At 43.2% G+C, this 13,828-nt stretch overlaps 1 protein-coding gene across 1 annotated transcript; it reads right to left on the bottom strand.

Annotated features, from left to right (window-relative positions):
• Window positions 1-5,185: 5,185 nt before the first annotated feature.
• SPATA31G1 (SPATA31 subfamily G member 1) lies at window positions 5,186-9,338 on the bottom strand. Its single transcript, XM_025914404.2, has 2 exons — window positions 9,088-9,338; window positions 5,186-8,684 (listed from the first exon to the last, which is right to left on the bottom strand). The coding sequence occupies exons 1-2, from the start codon at window positions 9,316-9,318 to the stop codon at window positions 5,250-5,252; spliced, it is 3,666 nt and encodes a 1,221-aa protein (XP_025770189.1). The 5' UTR covers window positions 9,319-9,338; the 3' UTR covers window positions 5,186-5,249.
• Window positions 9,339-13,828: the final 4,490 nt, after the last annotated feature.

Below are 13,828 nucleotides of genomic sequence, written 5' to 3'. Positions count from 1 at the left end.
CCTTGAAGGTGGATTTCTAACTAAAAATATGGCATGAAACATTACAGAGTATCAACAGTATATCACAGGGGCAAAAGCAAACATGGAATTATAAACCTGACATCTTAAGATATATTTGGATCCATACTGATCTACAAGTTGCTGTGAGAGGCTCTAGTCATGCAGTAATGCCCATGAGGAACACAGGCCTGCCAGTCATTAATTAGACTGAACTGAGGCGCATGTTAAGTGGTTTGTTACTCTTGTCCAGCCATATAACCTACTGAAGACTTAATTAAAAAAGACTTAAATAGCACTTTGATTTTTCATAAAACTACCCAGATGTGCATAGACTCATGAAATGTCCCTGTGTCAAGTAGAAATTTAGAATTGCATGGTCTTTGGGGTACTGGCTGGCTCAGTTGGTGGAGCATGCAACTCTTGGTCTCAGGGTTGTGAGTTTCAGTCCCACGTTGGATGTGGAGCCTATTTAAAATGAAATTTTTTGGGGCGCGTGGGTGGCGCAGTCGGTTAAGCGTCCGACTTCAGCCAGGTCACAATCTCGCGGTCCGTGAGTTCGAGCCCCGCGTCAGGCTCTGGGCTGATGGCTCAGAGCCTGGAGCCTGTTTCCGATTCTGTGTCTCCCTCTCTCTCTGCCCCTCCTCCGTTCATGCTCTGTCTCTCTCTGTCCCAAAAATAAACGTTGAAAAAAAAAATTAAAAAAAAAAAATGAAATTTTTAAAAAAATTGCATTGTTTTTGAGACTATTTGGGAGAATAGTGAGATAGAAAGAAAATACCTTCATTTCCACTCCTGGCCAGCAGGTGGTGAGTTTTGGACTTGGACCCTGTAGACAGGTTTGGGCTAAATCTTTGGAACAAAAGAGTGACAGGAGGCAGAGGGACAGCATGTGCCTTCTGTTTTTCTCAACTAAATATATGGAGTAGAGGGAATATTGTAGAATGGAAAGAGCACTAGATTGGAAATGTGGATTTGACCTCACTGAACCATAACTTTTTTTTTGAGGGGCTTGATTATCATACTATCAGGGAATTGGTGTGGTGAAAAAGGTACAAATTATAGGGCCGCAAGGAACGGGAAACCATACCAAGACAGGAGAATCAGAAGGCTCTGGAGGTGTTAGGAGGAAAAAAGCCTCTGGAAGCAGTCTGAGCTGGGCATTAAAGGAATGTGTGAGACTTGACATGGAGAAGTAGGGGAGAGCAGTCTGAGCGAAAAGCACAGAAGTTAGAAAGTACAGAGCATGCTTAAGAAGCATCAGTTGACTAGCAGGGGAGTGTATTTGGAGAGGTCAGCCACCTCATAAAGAATCTTAAATTCCAGGAGTGAAGTTTATTTTTTTGAAGATTTTAATTTTGAGACACCTTGGTTTCTCAGTCTGTTGAGCGTCCGACTCTTGGTTTCAGCACAGGTCATGATCTTGCGCTTTGCAAGATTGAGCCCCGTGTGGGATTCTTGAGCTGACAAGCACAGAGCCTGCTTGCGATTCTCTCTCTTCCTCTCTCTGCACTTCCCCTGCTCGTGCACATGTTTTCTCAAAATAAATAAACTAAAAAAAATTTTTAAGTAATTTCTACACTGAACATGGACTTGAAGTTACAAACCCAAGATCAAGAGTTGCATGCTCCACTGACTGAGCTAGTCAGGTGCCTTAAGTTTATTTTAAAGATGTGGGCTTTCTGTGCAGTTTAGGTAGGGAAGTGACAGATTTCAGTGCTAGATAGTTCACTTCTTTTTATTTTTTTAATTGTGGCAAAAAAAAAAAAAGCACACCTATCCAACAATTTCCAAGTGTACATAGTATTGTCAGCCATATGCACATTATGCATGGACAAAAAAATTTTTAAAGTAATCTCCAGCCCAACATGGGGCTCCAACTTACCACCCAGAGATCAAGAGTTGCACCACCCTACTGACTGAGCCAGCCAGACACCCTGACAATTCACTTTTTAAAAAACCTGTTTTTATAGAAGCAGTAATGTGCATTGTAGAAATTTAGAAATATATAAGCAAATTATTAAAATTAATATTCCCAGAGATCATCTTAATGACTTTAATTTATATCTTTTGGTGCATGTAAATACATGGTACTGGTTTTTTTTGTTTGTTTGTTTGTTTGTTTTTGTATGAGAATGATGGATGAGATGAGGTCTTTTTTTTTTTTTTAATGGATTCTTTACTTTCTTTAAAATGTCCATAAAATCACATGCTTCCATGTCATGGAATCACTGAATCATATTTCAAGAAAGGGTTTGGTAATTATACCATGACAAAACAAATTTATGTGAAAATTGAATCTCAGATACTATATTCTAAAACAAATATACTTCATTTGTTTCTTTAATACCTAGTCTTCACTGTTAACAGTCTCAACTGTTAACTAGAAAAATCACTGTAACAAAATTTTGAAATTAGGGATGACATAGGAGATTCATGACTGTCCTTAGCGTATATGTAACCAGAACTGTATTTACACTACAATAGATGGGGCATGCATACTCTTCTGCTTATAGGAACTTGGCCCCACTTGACTGGCCTTTATTCGTTGTACCCTTATGGTCTACATGTGGTATTTTTAAATCAAAATGAGATTATACTGCTTTATATCTTTTTTAAGTCAATCTCTACCATTTCCTTATTTCCTTTTAGTAAATTTTCATTTAATCTGATACTCATACCGTATTCAGTTTCCCAAGTGATCCAAATATGTCATATATATATATAATATACACAAATATATATATATTTGTGTGTGTGTGCGCGCGCGCGTGCGCACGCACGCACAAAAGGAATTTAATCTCCCTTTTAAGCACCTTTATTACTGGGTTTTGTCATTCCCACTTCTTGGCCAAACCAGTATCCATTCTAGGATCACAGGTTGCATCTGTTATGTTCCTTTATTCAAATGTGTATGACACTTGTTGAAGAGATGGGGTTAGTTGACCTCCAGAGAATTGTAACCATGTGGAGGATGTATTAGAAAGAATAGGGCAACCAATCTGGTGAGAAATGACTGAACTAAGACAGTGATGGTGGAAATGGAGAAGTGGAAATGGATTTGAAGTGCATTTCATAGGTGTAATTGACAGGGTTAAAATTGACTAGATTAGGAGTGAGGGGAAGGGAGGAGTCAGGGATGACAGGCTTCTGACTTGAGTATTGAGATGGATGTGATACCCTTCAATAGGAATGGGCATACTGGAGGAAAAGGTTAAAAGGGAAAATGAATTTTGGACAAGCTAAATAGGAGATGATATCTAGTAGGCTATTGGATATGTGGATCTGAAGCTTAGATAGAGATGCTTTAAAAATGAGCCATATTTTGTCAATGAGAAAGAATGAAATCTGGCCATTTGTAGCAAAGTGAAGGGAACTGGAGAGTGTTATGCTAAGTGAAATAAGTCAGGCAGAGAAAGACATACCATATATTTTCACTCATATGTGGATCCTGAGAAACTCAACAGAAGAACGGGGGAGGAGAAGGGGGGGGAAAAGTTACAAAGAGGGAAGGAGGCAAACCATGGGAGACACTTAAATATTGAGAATAAACTGAGGGTTGATGGGAGGTGCGGGGGGGAGGGGAAAGTGGGTGATGCGGATTGAGGAGGGCACCTGTTGGGATGAGCACAGGGTGTTGTATGGAAACCAATTTGACAATAAATTTCATTTAAAAAAATTTTTAAAAAATTTTAAAAATGAGCTGTATTTTGAAATATGGCACTTAATGAGATGAGTTCAGGACATTTTTTTATTTTTTTTTTTAATTTTTTTTTTTTCAACGTTTATTTATTTTTTGGGACAGAGAGAGACAGAGCATGAACGGGGGAGGGGCAGAGAGAGAGGGAGACACAGAATCGGAAACAGGCTCCAGGCTCTGAGCCATCAGCCCAGAGCCCGACGCGGGGCTCGAACTCACGGACCGCAAGATCGTGACCTGGCTGAAGTCGGACGCTTAACCGACTGCGCCACCCAGGCGCCCCCAGGACATTTTTTTAAATGGTATTGGTAAAAATGGACCTGTATTTTGGGGTGGGGGTAGTTAGATTCTCACCTCATACTCAAAAAGTAACAATCTAAACATTAAAACTGTAAAAGCACCAGAAGAAAGTATTTTGGAAGTCATAAGGAAAATGTTGGTTGATTTAATTACTTAAAAAAATGTTAAATTTTGGTACAGTAAAAGTCACCTTAAAATTTGAAAATAAGCCACAGATTGCGGAAAATATTTGCAGTATGCATAATAGGTTGATATCTCTGGTAAGCAGGATAATATTCCTTCCAAGATGTTCACATCCTAATCTCTGTAACCTGTGAATATATTATTTTACATGGCAAAGGAATTAAAAGTTGCAGATAGAATTAAGATTGCTAACCTTAAAATAAGAGGACTTTAAGATAGGAAGAGTATCTTGGATTATTCAGATGGACCAAATGTAATTACTAGCATCCTTAAAATTGGAAGAGGGAGGCAGAAGAGTGATGTGATAAGAACTTGACTTGCCTTTGCTAGCTTTGAAGATGAAGAGGGCCAGTAGCCAGTGAATGTGGGCAGCCTCTAGAAAGTGGAAAAAGACAAGGAATGGATCTCAGTGCCTACAGAAAGGATTGCAGCCCTGCCAACCTTGATTTCAGCTCAGTGGGACATGTCAGACTTCTGACAATTTGTTGTTTTGTGGTAATTTGTTATGGCAGCAGTAGAAAAATGGATAAATATAAACAGGCAATTATAGAAGAAATCCAGATGGCTACTAAACATGTGAAAAAGCATTTGTTTTTGTGGTCCTGGGAATGGATGAACTCACCTAGGGAGAGAAAGAGCAGAGGGCTGAGAAGAAATGGTTCGACGTGTAGAGAACTTAGGGATCAAATGGGTGAAGAAGGGGACTTATACCCAGGACCAAGAACAGCTGCCTGGATTCAGACTAATTATGTCCATGTGAATAGATGTATTTTTTTTCTGTTCATTTGATGTGAAGTTTTTCTCAAGAGCAACATTGGACTGTGTTCCCCTGGTCTCCTTACAGGCTTACCCTGTAGAACAGGGATGTGTGGATTCCAGGATGATCGTCTGTGAAGGGCTTGAGAAGTTAAGCCTACAAAATCCTGATGGAATATAGCTATAGTAGAAGTTAATAGGGAACTGACATTCCCAGTCTGCCAAACTCCAAAGACGACATGAGTGGAATTTATCTAGTTCACCTAGTTTATTAGGATTTCCTCTGTCTCCCTACCCCACAACTGGTTTGGCTTTAGGTCTTGTGGTATTGGGTGCCAGTGCTACCAGCCTTTCCTTTGCTTATTGGATTTGGTGGGCAGGGGCCATGGGTACCTAGAAACTTGGCTAACATTCTTGGGAGACCCCTTGTAAGGGGAACCTGAGGTGTGGGGGAGGAGAGATGCTTTTCCATATGGGCCCAGGGGCAGTGCTTAGAGTGTTGAGGGGTCAAGATGTCACCAGCTCCCAACCCTGCCCCTTGATGAATTTGGGGACCTGCTGCCTTAGAGTGAAGCTGCTGAGGGAGAGCAGCAGTGTGTTGAGAGCTCTGGTCCTTGTGCTGAGATCTTTGGGAAAGTCTGCTTAAAGAGGCTTCCTTTACTCTTCCAGCCTGGGCTGGGTGGCTCTTCCCCATAACTGTGGATGACTCCAGTCTTACATCCCCTCCTCTGTGGTCTCCTGCTTTGGGTTTCCTGGGGCTCTCTCTCTTCTTGGCTGAAGATAGGGCTGAAGCCTTGTTTCTTTTGCCTGAGGCTGGGACCTTAGGGTTTGAGGGCTCGCCCAGGCCTGGGCAGTTCTCACCAGCCTCCATGAGAATACGTGGCTCTTGGGATGAGATCTGGGCCACCATCTTCACTTTCATTCTTTCTTCTCTCTGAGACCCTTGTTCTGCCCTGCTAGACTCTTGTGGCTGAGGCTGGGAAGAAGAGTGGGAGTGGTAACAATGGGAGACCTGAATAGGTTGAGTTCCTGTGCTCTGAACTTTTGGGGGATGACAGCTTGAAGAGTGGGGGCACAAATTAGAGGGATGAATCTGCTGTGGGGGACAGGAAGAGAGTCTCCAGGTGCCTAGAGTTGTGGAGCTTAGGGCAATGGAGCTGCCAGATGAATGACTTGGGTCAGGGGATCTGAAAGCAGGGCTTTGCTGTAGTTTTTTCAGCCTGAGTTCCAACTCTCTACTCCAGTGCCAGGGCTGGATCCCAGAGTGGGTGGGCACCTCTGGGACAGCCCCTCCCTGGAAGGATGGAGTTCCTACTTTAGCCCCTGGGAAGAGCTCTTTCTTAGGTAGATCAAGCTGGTTGGGCTCAGTTTTCAGAGTTTTACCTAAGGTGGAAGGCCAGGGTATTGGCTCTAGGGGATCCACTGCTGGAGGGTTGGACCCCTGGGGGATACCTCTTGGTTGCACATTCTTCCACACAAACTCAAGGTCAGTATGTAGATCTGGTAGAGGAGCAGAGACTGAGTTGGTGGTTGGGGCTGGGAGCTCAGTGGCCCAGCAGTTGTCTCTCTGCTCCACAGCTTCCCCTTTAGGCTTACAGGTACATTGGTCTCCAGTAGGCTCACTTATGGGAGACTTTGACATAGAGTTTGGAGGTGGGCTGGGAATCCACAGTGGGGACACAGGAATACAACAGATCTTTTTCTGCTCCTTATCCTCCACAATAGGCTCAGAGTCAGACAGGGCTCCCAAGGATCTGACTCCATGTGGGTCTTGAGGTAAGCTGCGAGCCGGGATCTCAGAGGTCCAGGAGTTCTTGCTCCTTTTTATGTCCCCACATGTAGCCTCAGAATCAAACAGGACCCCCATGGGGCTACCTCTGAGGGGCTCCATTGTAAGAGCTGGAGGTGAGCTGAGGGCCAGAGATGGGGGCTCAGAAGCCCAGGAATTCCTAGAATACTCAATGTCTTTCCATGCAGTTTCTGATCTAGTGAGGCCTCCCCTAGGATTGATTCTGTGGAGTTCTAGAATGGGAGCTAGAGATGGGCTATGGACAGGGTCTGGGGACTCAGAGGTCCAGAGGTTCTTTCTTTGTCCCTTGGTCTCCCACATGGCTTTGTACTCAGACAAGACTCCTTGGGGACTCAGAGAGGATGAGGGAAGACTGGGAGAAGAAACTGGGTCTGCAGAGATCCAAAGATATTCTCTACTCTGCCTGTCCTTCCATGGAGTGTGAGATCTTGGTGGGACACATGCAGGACTAGTTGCATAGAGCTCTGGGTTGAGGTCCAAGGCTGGAGACTTAAAGGCCCAAACGTTTCCTGAATCTTGTCTGTGTCCTCCCTGGAGCTTATATCCAGATGGATCACCCAGAGAACTGCCTCCTTGGAGTTCTAGCAGAGGATCTAGGGGATGGCAGGAGCATGGCATTGGAGACCTAGAGGTCTGAGAACTCTCTCTCTGACTTATGGTTCCCCAGAAGTCCTTAGGTGCAGAAAGTCCTTCAGGGATGACTTTCTGGAATTCTGACAGAGAATCTGGGGGTTGGCAGGGAGCTGGCATTGGAGGCTCAAAGGCTTGAGGACTCTCTCTATGTCCTATGGTTCTCCACTGAGTCTTAGATCCAGGTGGAACTCCCAGGGGGCTAGTTCCTTGAGGCTCTGTCATGGGGTCTACAGATTGGCAAGGGACCGGGATTGAAGGCTCAGAGATCTGAGGATACTGTCTTTGCCTTGTAGTTTCCCAGAGGGCCTTAGATCCAGGCAGCTCTTCTGTAGGGCCGACTTGAAGTTCTGGCAGGGAGGCTGGAGTTGGGCTGGGAGCTGGCATTGCTGGCACAGAGGCTTTGGGAGCCTCATTTTGCCCCATAGTCCTCCATGGGGCCTCAAATCTTGTCAGGACTGCCAGAAGGCTAGAAGGATATAGCAGAGAGGCAGAGAGTGAATCTAGAATGTGTTGTTGGAGGCTGGGATCCCGTGGCATACTCCACCAGACCTCAGATGGTGGGGAAAGCTTGGAGGGTCTGGTTATTTGGAGTTTAGGCTGTAGGTGCAGGGCTTGATCCTCAGAGACCCAAGGGATCTCATTCTGCTGCATAAGCCACTGTGGATATGCCTTAGCACCAGATAGGACTCCCTTGTGGTCCATGGGAAAGGACTTAAGATGGAGTGGTGATGATGGGACAGAAGGGGATGATAGAGGAGGAAGTTGCTGAGGATCGAGGGCCATCCCTTCCAGATCTTCTCTAGTATGGATTTCATGAGTAGGTGGCTGAGTTGGGGAGCAGTACTGGGGAAGCAGCAGGTTGGACCTAGTCAGGAAGGCAAGCTGGTTGAAGAAAACAGAAGGGCCAATAGACAACTTTAGGGGAGAGGGGCCACCTGAGCTCAGGAAGATGGCCTCCAACGACTCACTGTGCAGAGAGGGGAGACCCCAGAAGAGCTGGCTTTTTCTCTGATGTAGATAACTTCCTGTTGCTGTTTTGTGCCTCACAGGCAAATTGGTCAGGATCTGAAATGTGGGGAAGGATCTGGAAGGGCTTGGGGTCTGTGTATGTACTTGCTTTGGTGCCTCTGAGGCTTTGTGGAGGCCCTGAGAACTGCGGGATTGTTGACATGGGACTGTGGTGGCTTGCCCTCCAATGGGAGCTTCTTTGGGAAAAGAACATGGCTTCAGTGGATCCAGAGATGCCTCCTCTTCTTCCTCCTCTGACTTCTGCTTCCACAGGTGATCAAGCAGAAGTGGTAGGCTCTGAGGAGTGGAGAAAGATACTTCAGGCATGAAGCCTTTTCAGAGACACAAGGCTCTGGCTTCAGGCATGAAGCCCTCAATCTCTGTTCCACATTCAGAGGGAAGTTACTTACTTGGCCCCACATCTGTGGTCAGTAGTCACTTACCTATCTGGTGTTAATGGCCATTACCTAGCCCATATTTGGAGATCAGCATTCCCTTACATAACTGTACATCTAGGGTCAGTAATCACCCACCTGGCTTCAAATCTGGTGTTAATAATGGTCATTCATCCAGCCTCACATTTAAGGCTTATAGTCAGTCAGTCATTCACTTGTGCTTACATCCATGTCAATGATTTTTCACCTGAACTCACATGTGGTGTCAAGAGTCATTCACCCAGCTGCACATCCATGTCACCTACCTTGCCTTGCATCATGTCTCCAGAGTACCACAGTTGAAACTGTCGCCACCTCCCAAGCTGCCACCATCTCTGGATCTGCCAAATCATGAATAAGAATAGTGTCACCAGATTCCCTGGGCTCTGGAGGCAGTTGCTGCCACAGTGTCTACAGGCCAGGGCATGGGTCAACTGGCCCCAGAGAAGCTCCATGTCCCCTTCAGCCCCAAGCAGGCCTTCTATCCACCATTCCATTTTCCTCCACCTAGTGGCAGTTTACCCTGAGGTCATCACTGCATCACAGAACAAAGAACTCCCATCCCCCCCATGCCTAACAGCATTTTCCCTGAATTTAGAGCCAAAAAATTGCCTCTACCAGGCAACTAGTACTTTGTGACAGTGAAACCTGAGTGATTCCTTTTTGTCTTGATTTCCAGTGCCAGAATTATGCTTCAGGCCTTGTCATTAGGACATGGATTCTAACATCAAACTGCCTTATTCAAATCCTGGTTCTGCCACTTCCTATTTGTGAAATCTCAAACTATTTAATCTTCTAGTGCCTCAGTTTCCTCACCTGTAAAATGGGGATGATATTATTCCTTACCACATAGGGTTGTTTTGAAGGTTAAATGAATAAATTCATATGATTAGGATAGTACATAGTGTATGTTATATTAAAATTTATTTCTTTTAAGGTTTCTAATTACAAGCCATGCTCTATCTTTAATATATCAAGTCTGTCCTCCCTGCCCCCCCTCCACTCTTACTCTCATGTTAGCTATGAACTGTCTTATTTGACTTTAGGTTGTTTGAGATCTTTTTGGCAAGCATTTATGTTAAGGATGCCAGATCAAATGCTCTTGACCATTTTTCTTCATTTGCCCCTCTTTCTCTTAAAGCCAGTACTGTGTTCCATGTCAGCTCTTTCTTTTATTTTTTTATTTTTATTTAAAAAATTAAGTTTATTTATCTTGAAGGAGAAAGGAAGCAGGGGAAGGGCAGAGAGAGAGAGGGAGAGAGAATCCCAAGCAAATTACACACTGTCAGCACAGAGCCCAATGGCAGAGCTTGATTTCATGAACTGTGAGATCATGACCTGAGCTGAAATCAAGAGTCGGATGTTAAACTGACTGTGCTACCAGGTACCCCACACATCATTTCTTTCTTTTAAGGCCAAACTTTAATCTCTGCCATCTCAGTACAATTTAATGCCTCTCTTCTCATCCCACCCCCATCAAAGGCCAGCTTAGTCTGGAAGAAAGAGTATGGAGCTGAAATTAAAGAGATGGGTTCTCTAAGATAATGTCACTGATAGGCTGTGTGATTTTGGGCAAGAAAGATTTCTCCCATAGGTATCATGAGTTGGACTAGATTCATTCATTCATTCAACATGTATTTAATGAGTGCTTACTATAGATCAGGTATTGTGCTCAGTTTTGAGGAGATAGAAATAGGACAGAGTCTGCACTAAAGTAGGTCCCATTTCAGTGTGTGCATGTGTGTGTATGGCAAACAGTCAACTAATAGACAATTAAAATAGAAATATGCACAGAGTACTATGGGGGCAGAGGAGGATATCTAATCAGCCTGGAGAAGGAGGTTGCTTGTCAGAGGCTGCTTCCCAGAAGAGGTGATTAATAACTTGGTTTGAGGAACCAAGAAAATGAAAGTATATGGAACAAGGGGAGGACAATTCAAGCAGGAGGAACAGCTTGTGTAAAGGTGCTAGGTCAGGTAAAGCATGTATCATTAGGGAAATTGAAGGTATTCCAATGTGTGGAGGTTGGGGAAGCAGTAAGAGATGGACCTGGAAAGATAAATAAGATCATAAAGGGGCCTCAATATCAGTCTGAAAAACAAATTTATCCTGAAGATGATGGGAAATCATTGAAAAGATTTGAGCAGGAAAGTGACAAGATCAAGTGTGTGTCTTGGAAAGAATACTGACTCTAGTGAGGGCAAAGAGATTAAGGCAAAAGATTAGTTAGGGAACTTATGCTTTAGTATAGGCAAAACATATGATGAGGTCTAAATCAAGGCAGTGAATGAAGGTAAGAATGGAGTATAATGAATTCAAGTAGAATTCCAAAGATATAATTGATTAGACGTCATTACCAATGGGATGGGGTGGAGGAGAGTGGGAGTTGAGAATGACTCTAGGTTTCTAACTTGGGAAACTGAATGTGTATGTTAGTGCCATTTTACTGTGGTAGAGAACACAGACCTTGGAACCAATTTAGGGCTGGGTGGGGAGAGGGTGATAGACTCCATTTAGATATTTGACTGTGGCAAGAAAAAAACTAGGCAGGAGGCAACTAGATACATAGATCTGAAGTTTGGAAGAGCAGTCCATGGTGAAGATGTAAAATTTGATAGCAGCATATATGTAGCAGCCGAAACAATTAAAGGGCTTAAAAATGACCTACTGATATGTAACATTTGGCTCACTGTGGCCAGCATTAAAAACTGGAGTAGTCAACGCTGTAAAACAAGTAGATTGTACATAATAATCAGTATTTCAAGTTTAAAATATGATAGCACTAGACTCTCATTTCCACAAAGTAAAGGCCATTTAGAGGTAAGTAACAATGGCTTCCCTTGGAATGTATGTCTGCTTTTCAATGCACCATGGTTCTTACCATGTTCTTATTGTTAATGCCAAGACTAAGGGCTAGTTGCTGTTTTTTTCATTGTGCCTATGATTTTATTTTCTTACATTTGTCCCTTTTTACTCATTTGTATTACCTGCCTGGTATTTGAGTTTGCTACCTCTGGATGAAGAAGGTAAGTTGAGTCCTAATGGGAAACAGAGAAAGCAATATTAAATACCTATTCTGTGTTAGCTAATTTACATATATGGCAGGATAGTTTACCAAGTTATTAATTGTTGTCTCCTTGCTCCTTTGCCAAAGGAGACATCCTGTAGTATAAAAAGGTAACTTTGCTCACCTGTCTTGCAAGAATTCTAGGTTTCTTTCCCATGGAATTGGTAATATGTTTTCTAGACCCAAACCAAAGTTTCAAGACACCTAGTCTACAACCTTATCCAAGCTCTTGTGTGGGAAGGGAATTTAATTTAGCTGAGTGTTCTTGAGAAGAAGATGGAGGATGATTGAAAGGAGGAATTGCCCAAGGATAGAAGTGTATTCAGGAATTGAGAAAAGAGATGTAGTGATGGGTTCCATGAGTGACAGGATCTATATAGAAGTCCACTAGGAGGCAGCAGGACTTCTGATGGGGAAACTTGATTTAATGGTTAGGGCACTAAACATCTAGCATATGGTCTTGGGAACTGCAGCAAAAAGATGCTAGTTTGCATACCTGGCAGAGACGCTGTGGAGCCACCCTGCCTCTGAATCGTCATATGGGTTTATACAATGCGCATCCACGTGGCAACCAGGACAGAATCAAGACCCGAGTTTCTTTTCTAAGTGGGTTTTTTTTTTTTTTTTTTTTTTGAGGGGGATTATTTTCTTAGTCACTGTATGCCATGCTAAAGAGGAAAAAAGCCCCCCCATCATGATTTAATATTGGATGTCTTCCGACTCCAGTAAATGAGATTTTTGAACCAGATTTAACTTTGAAAAATTAAGTAATGTGATGTTCCCTGCTCTTCAATGTTGTGGAACTAATTTATACTCTGACATTTACTACTCCATTTAATCTTTACAACTCTTTGAAGTAGGTATTGTTATCTTTTTTCACATAAACAAACTGAGGCACAGAGAGGTTAATATATATTAACTATATAATATACATAGATAAATTAACTAATAAATATACATAGAGCCCAAGTTTGAGAACTCTGGGGAATCATGTGGATATTAGTGACAGAAAATAAAATGCAATGGGAATTATATTGACTCATAACTGAACCATCCAGGATTAGAGCTGGCCAGCTTTAGGTAGTAGGGTTGATGCAGGGACTCAATGCAATGCTATCAGCATTCAGTTTCCACTTCTTGGCTCTCTCTCTGTCTTCTGTGCTGACTTTATTCTTCAGTTTTGTGTCATAGCAGGTTCAAGTGAAGCTGACAATGTGTGGTGTTGTTCTGACAACATTGTGCCTGTGGGTTCCAGTTGGTCATGTATCCATCCCCAAACTACTCACTGAACTGCTCACGGGAACAGAATGCTTCTGACAGGTTGGAGTCACACTCTACCTGCACATGGACTGAGACTGAAGAAGCAGGGATGTGGTAGTTCCTACAAAGGAAACAAACATACTGTTTTCAGAAAAGTGTGTGCATGCTGGTATCATAACAAAATAAAAGAGATGTCCACTAGAGCCCTCTCTAACTTTCCCATACTGTTTTCTGGCTCAGCCATGCCATTATCACTTTAGGATCTAAGGCTTGAAGTGTGAATGCAGATCCTTTGAAGATTGGGGAAGGGGCGGGATGGAGCCCAGGTAAGATCTTGAGGAGGAGGAATCTACTGGAGACCCAAACATCTGTGTTGATAGATCATTTAATGACTCTTAATTCCTAGCCCTTTTCACCTTAGAGTTATTTACCTCTGCTCTAATCCACCTCTGACCATATCTGAAGCCTCATCATTAGGAACTGTTCTGCCTTCTGAAATAGTTTGCCATCCCTCTGACTTCAAACTCTAGATTTGTCCTAAAGCTGCCAATTCTGCAACCTTGTCAGGACATCCATTCATCTTTCTCCTAGTCCATCAACAACCTCTTGCCTTCATTTCCTCCCTCTCTGTGATAGACTTCATGGTCCATCACTTAATCATATCCTAAATGCTTCTCAGT

Source organism: Puma concolor, chromosome D4 (genome assembly GCF_028749965.1).
Source record: "Puma concolor isolate L17-30 chromosome D4, mPumCon1.1.hap2, whole genome shotgun sequence".
In the NCBI taxonomy this organism is placed as follows: Eukaryota; Metazoa; Chordata; class Mammalia; order Carnivora; family Felidae; genus Puma; species Puma concolor.
This window is presented reverse-complemented; position numbering and strand designations above follow the sequence as displayed.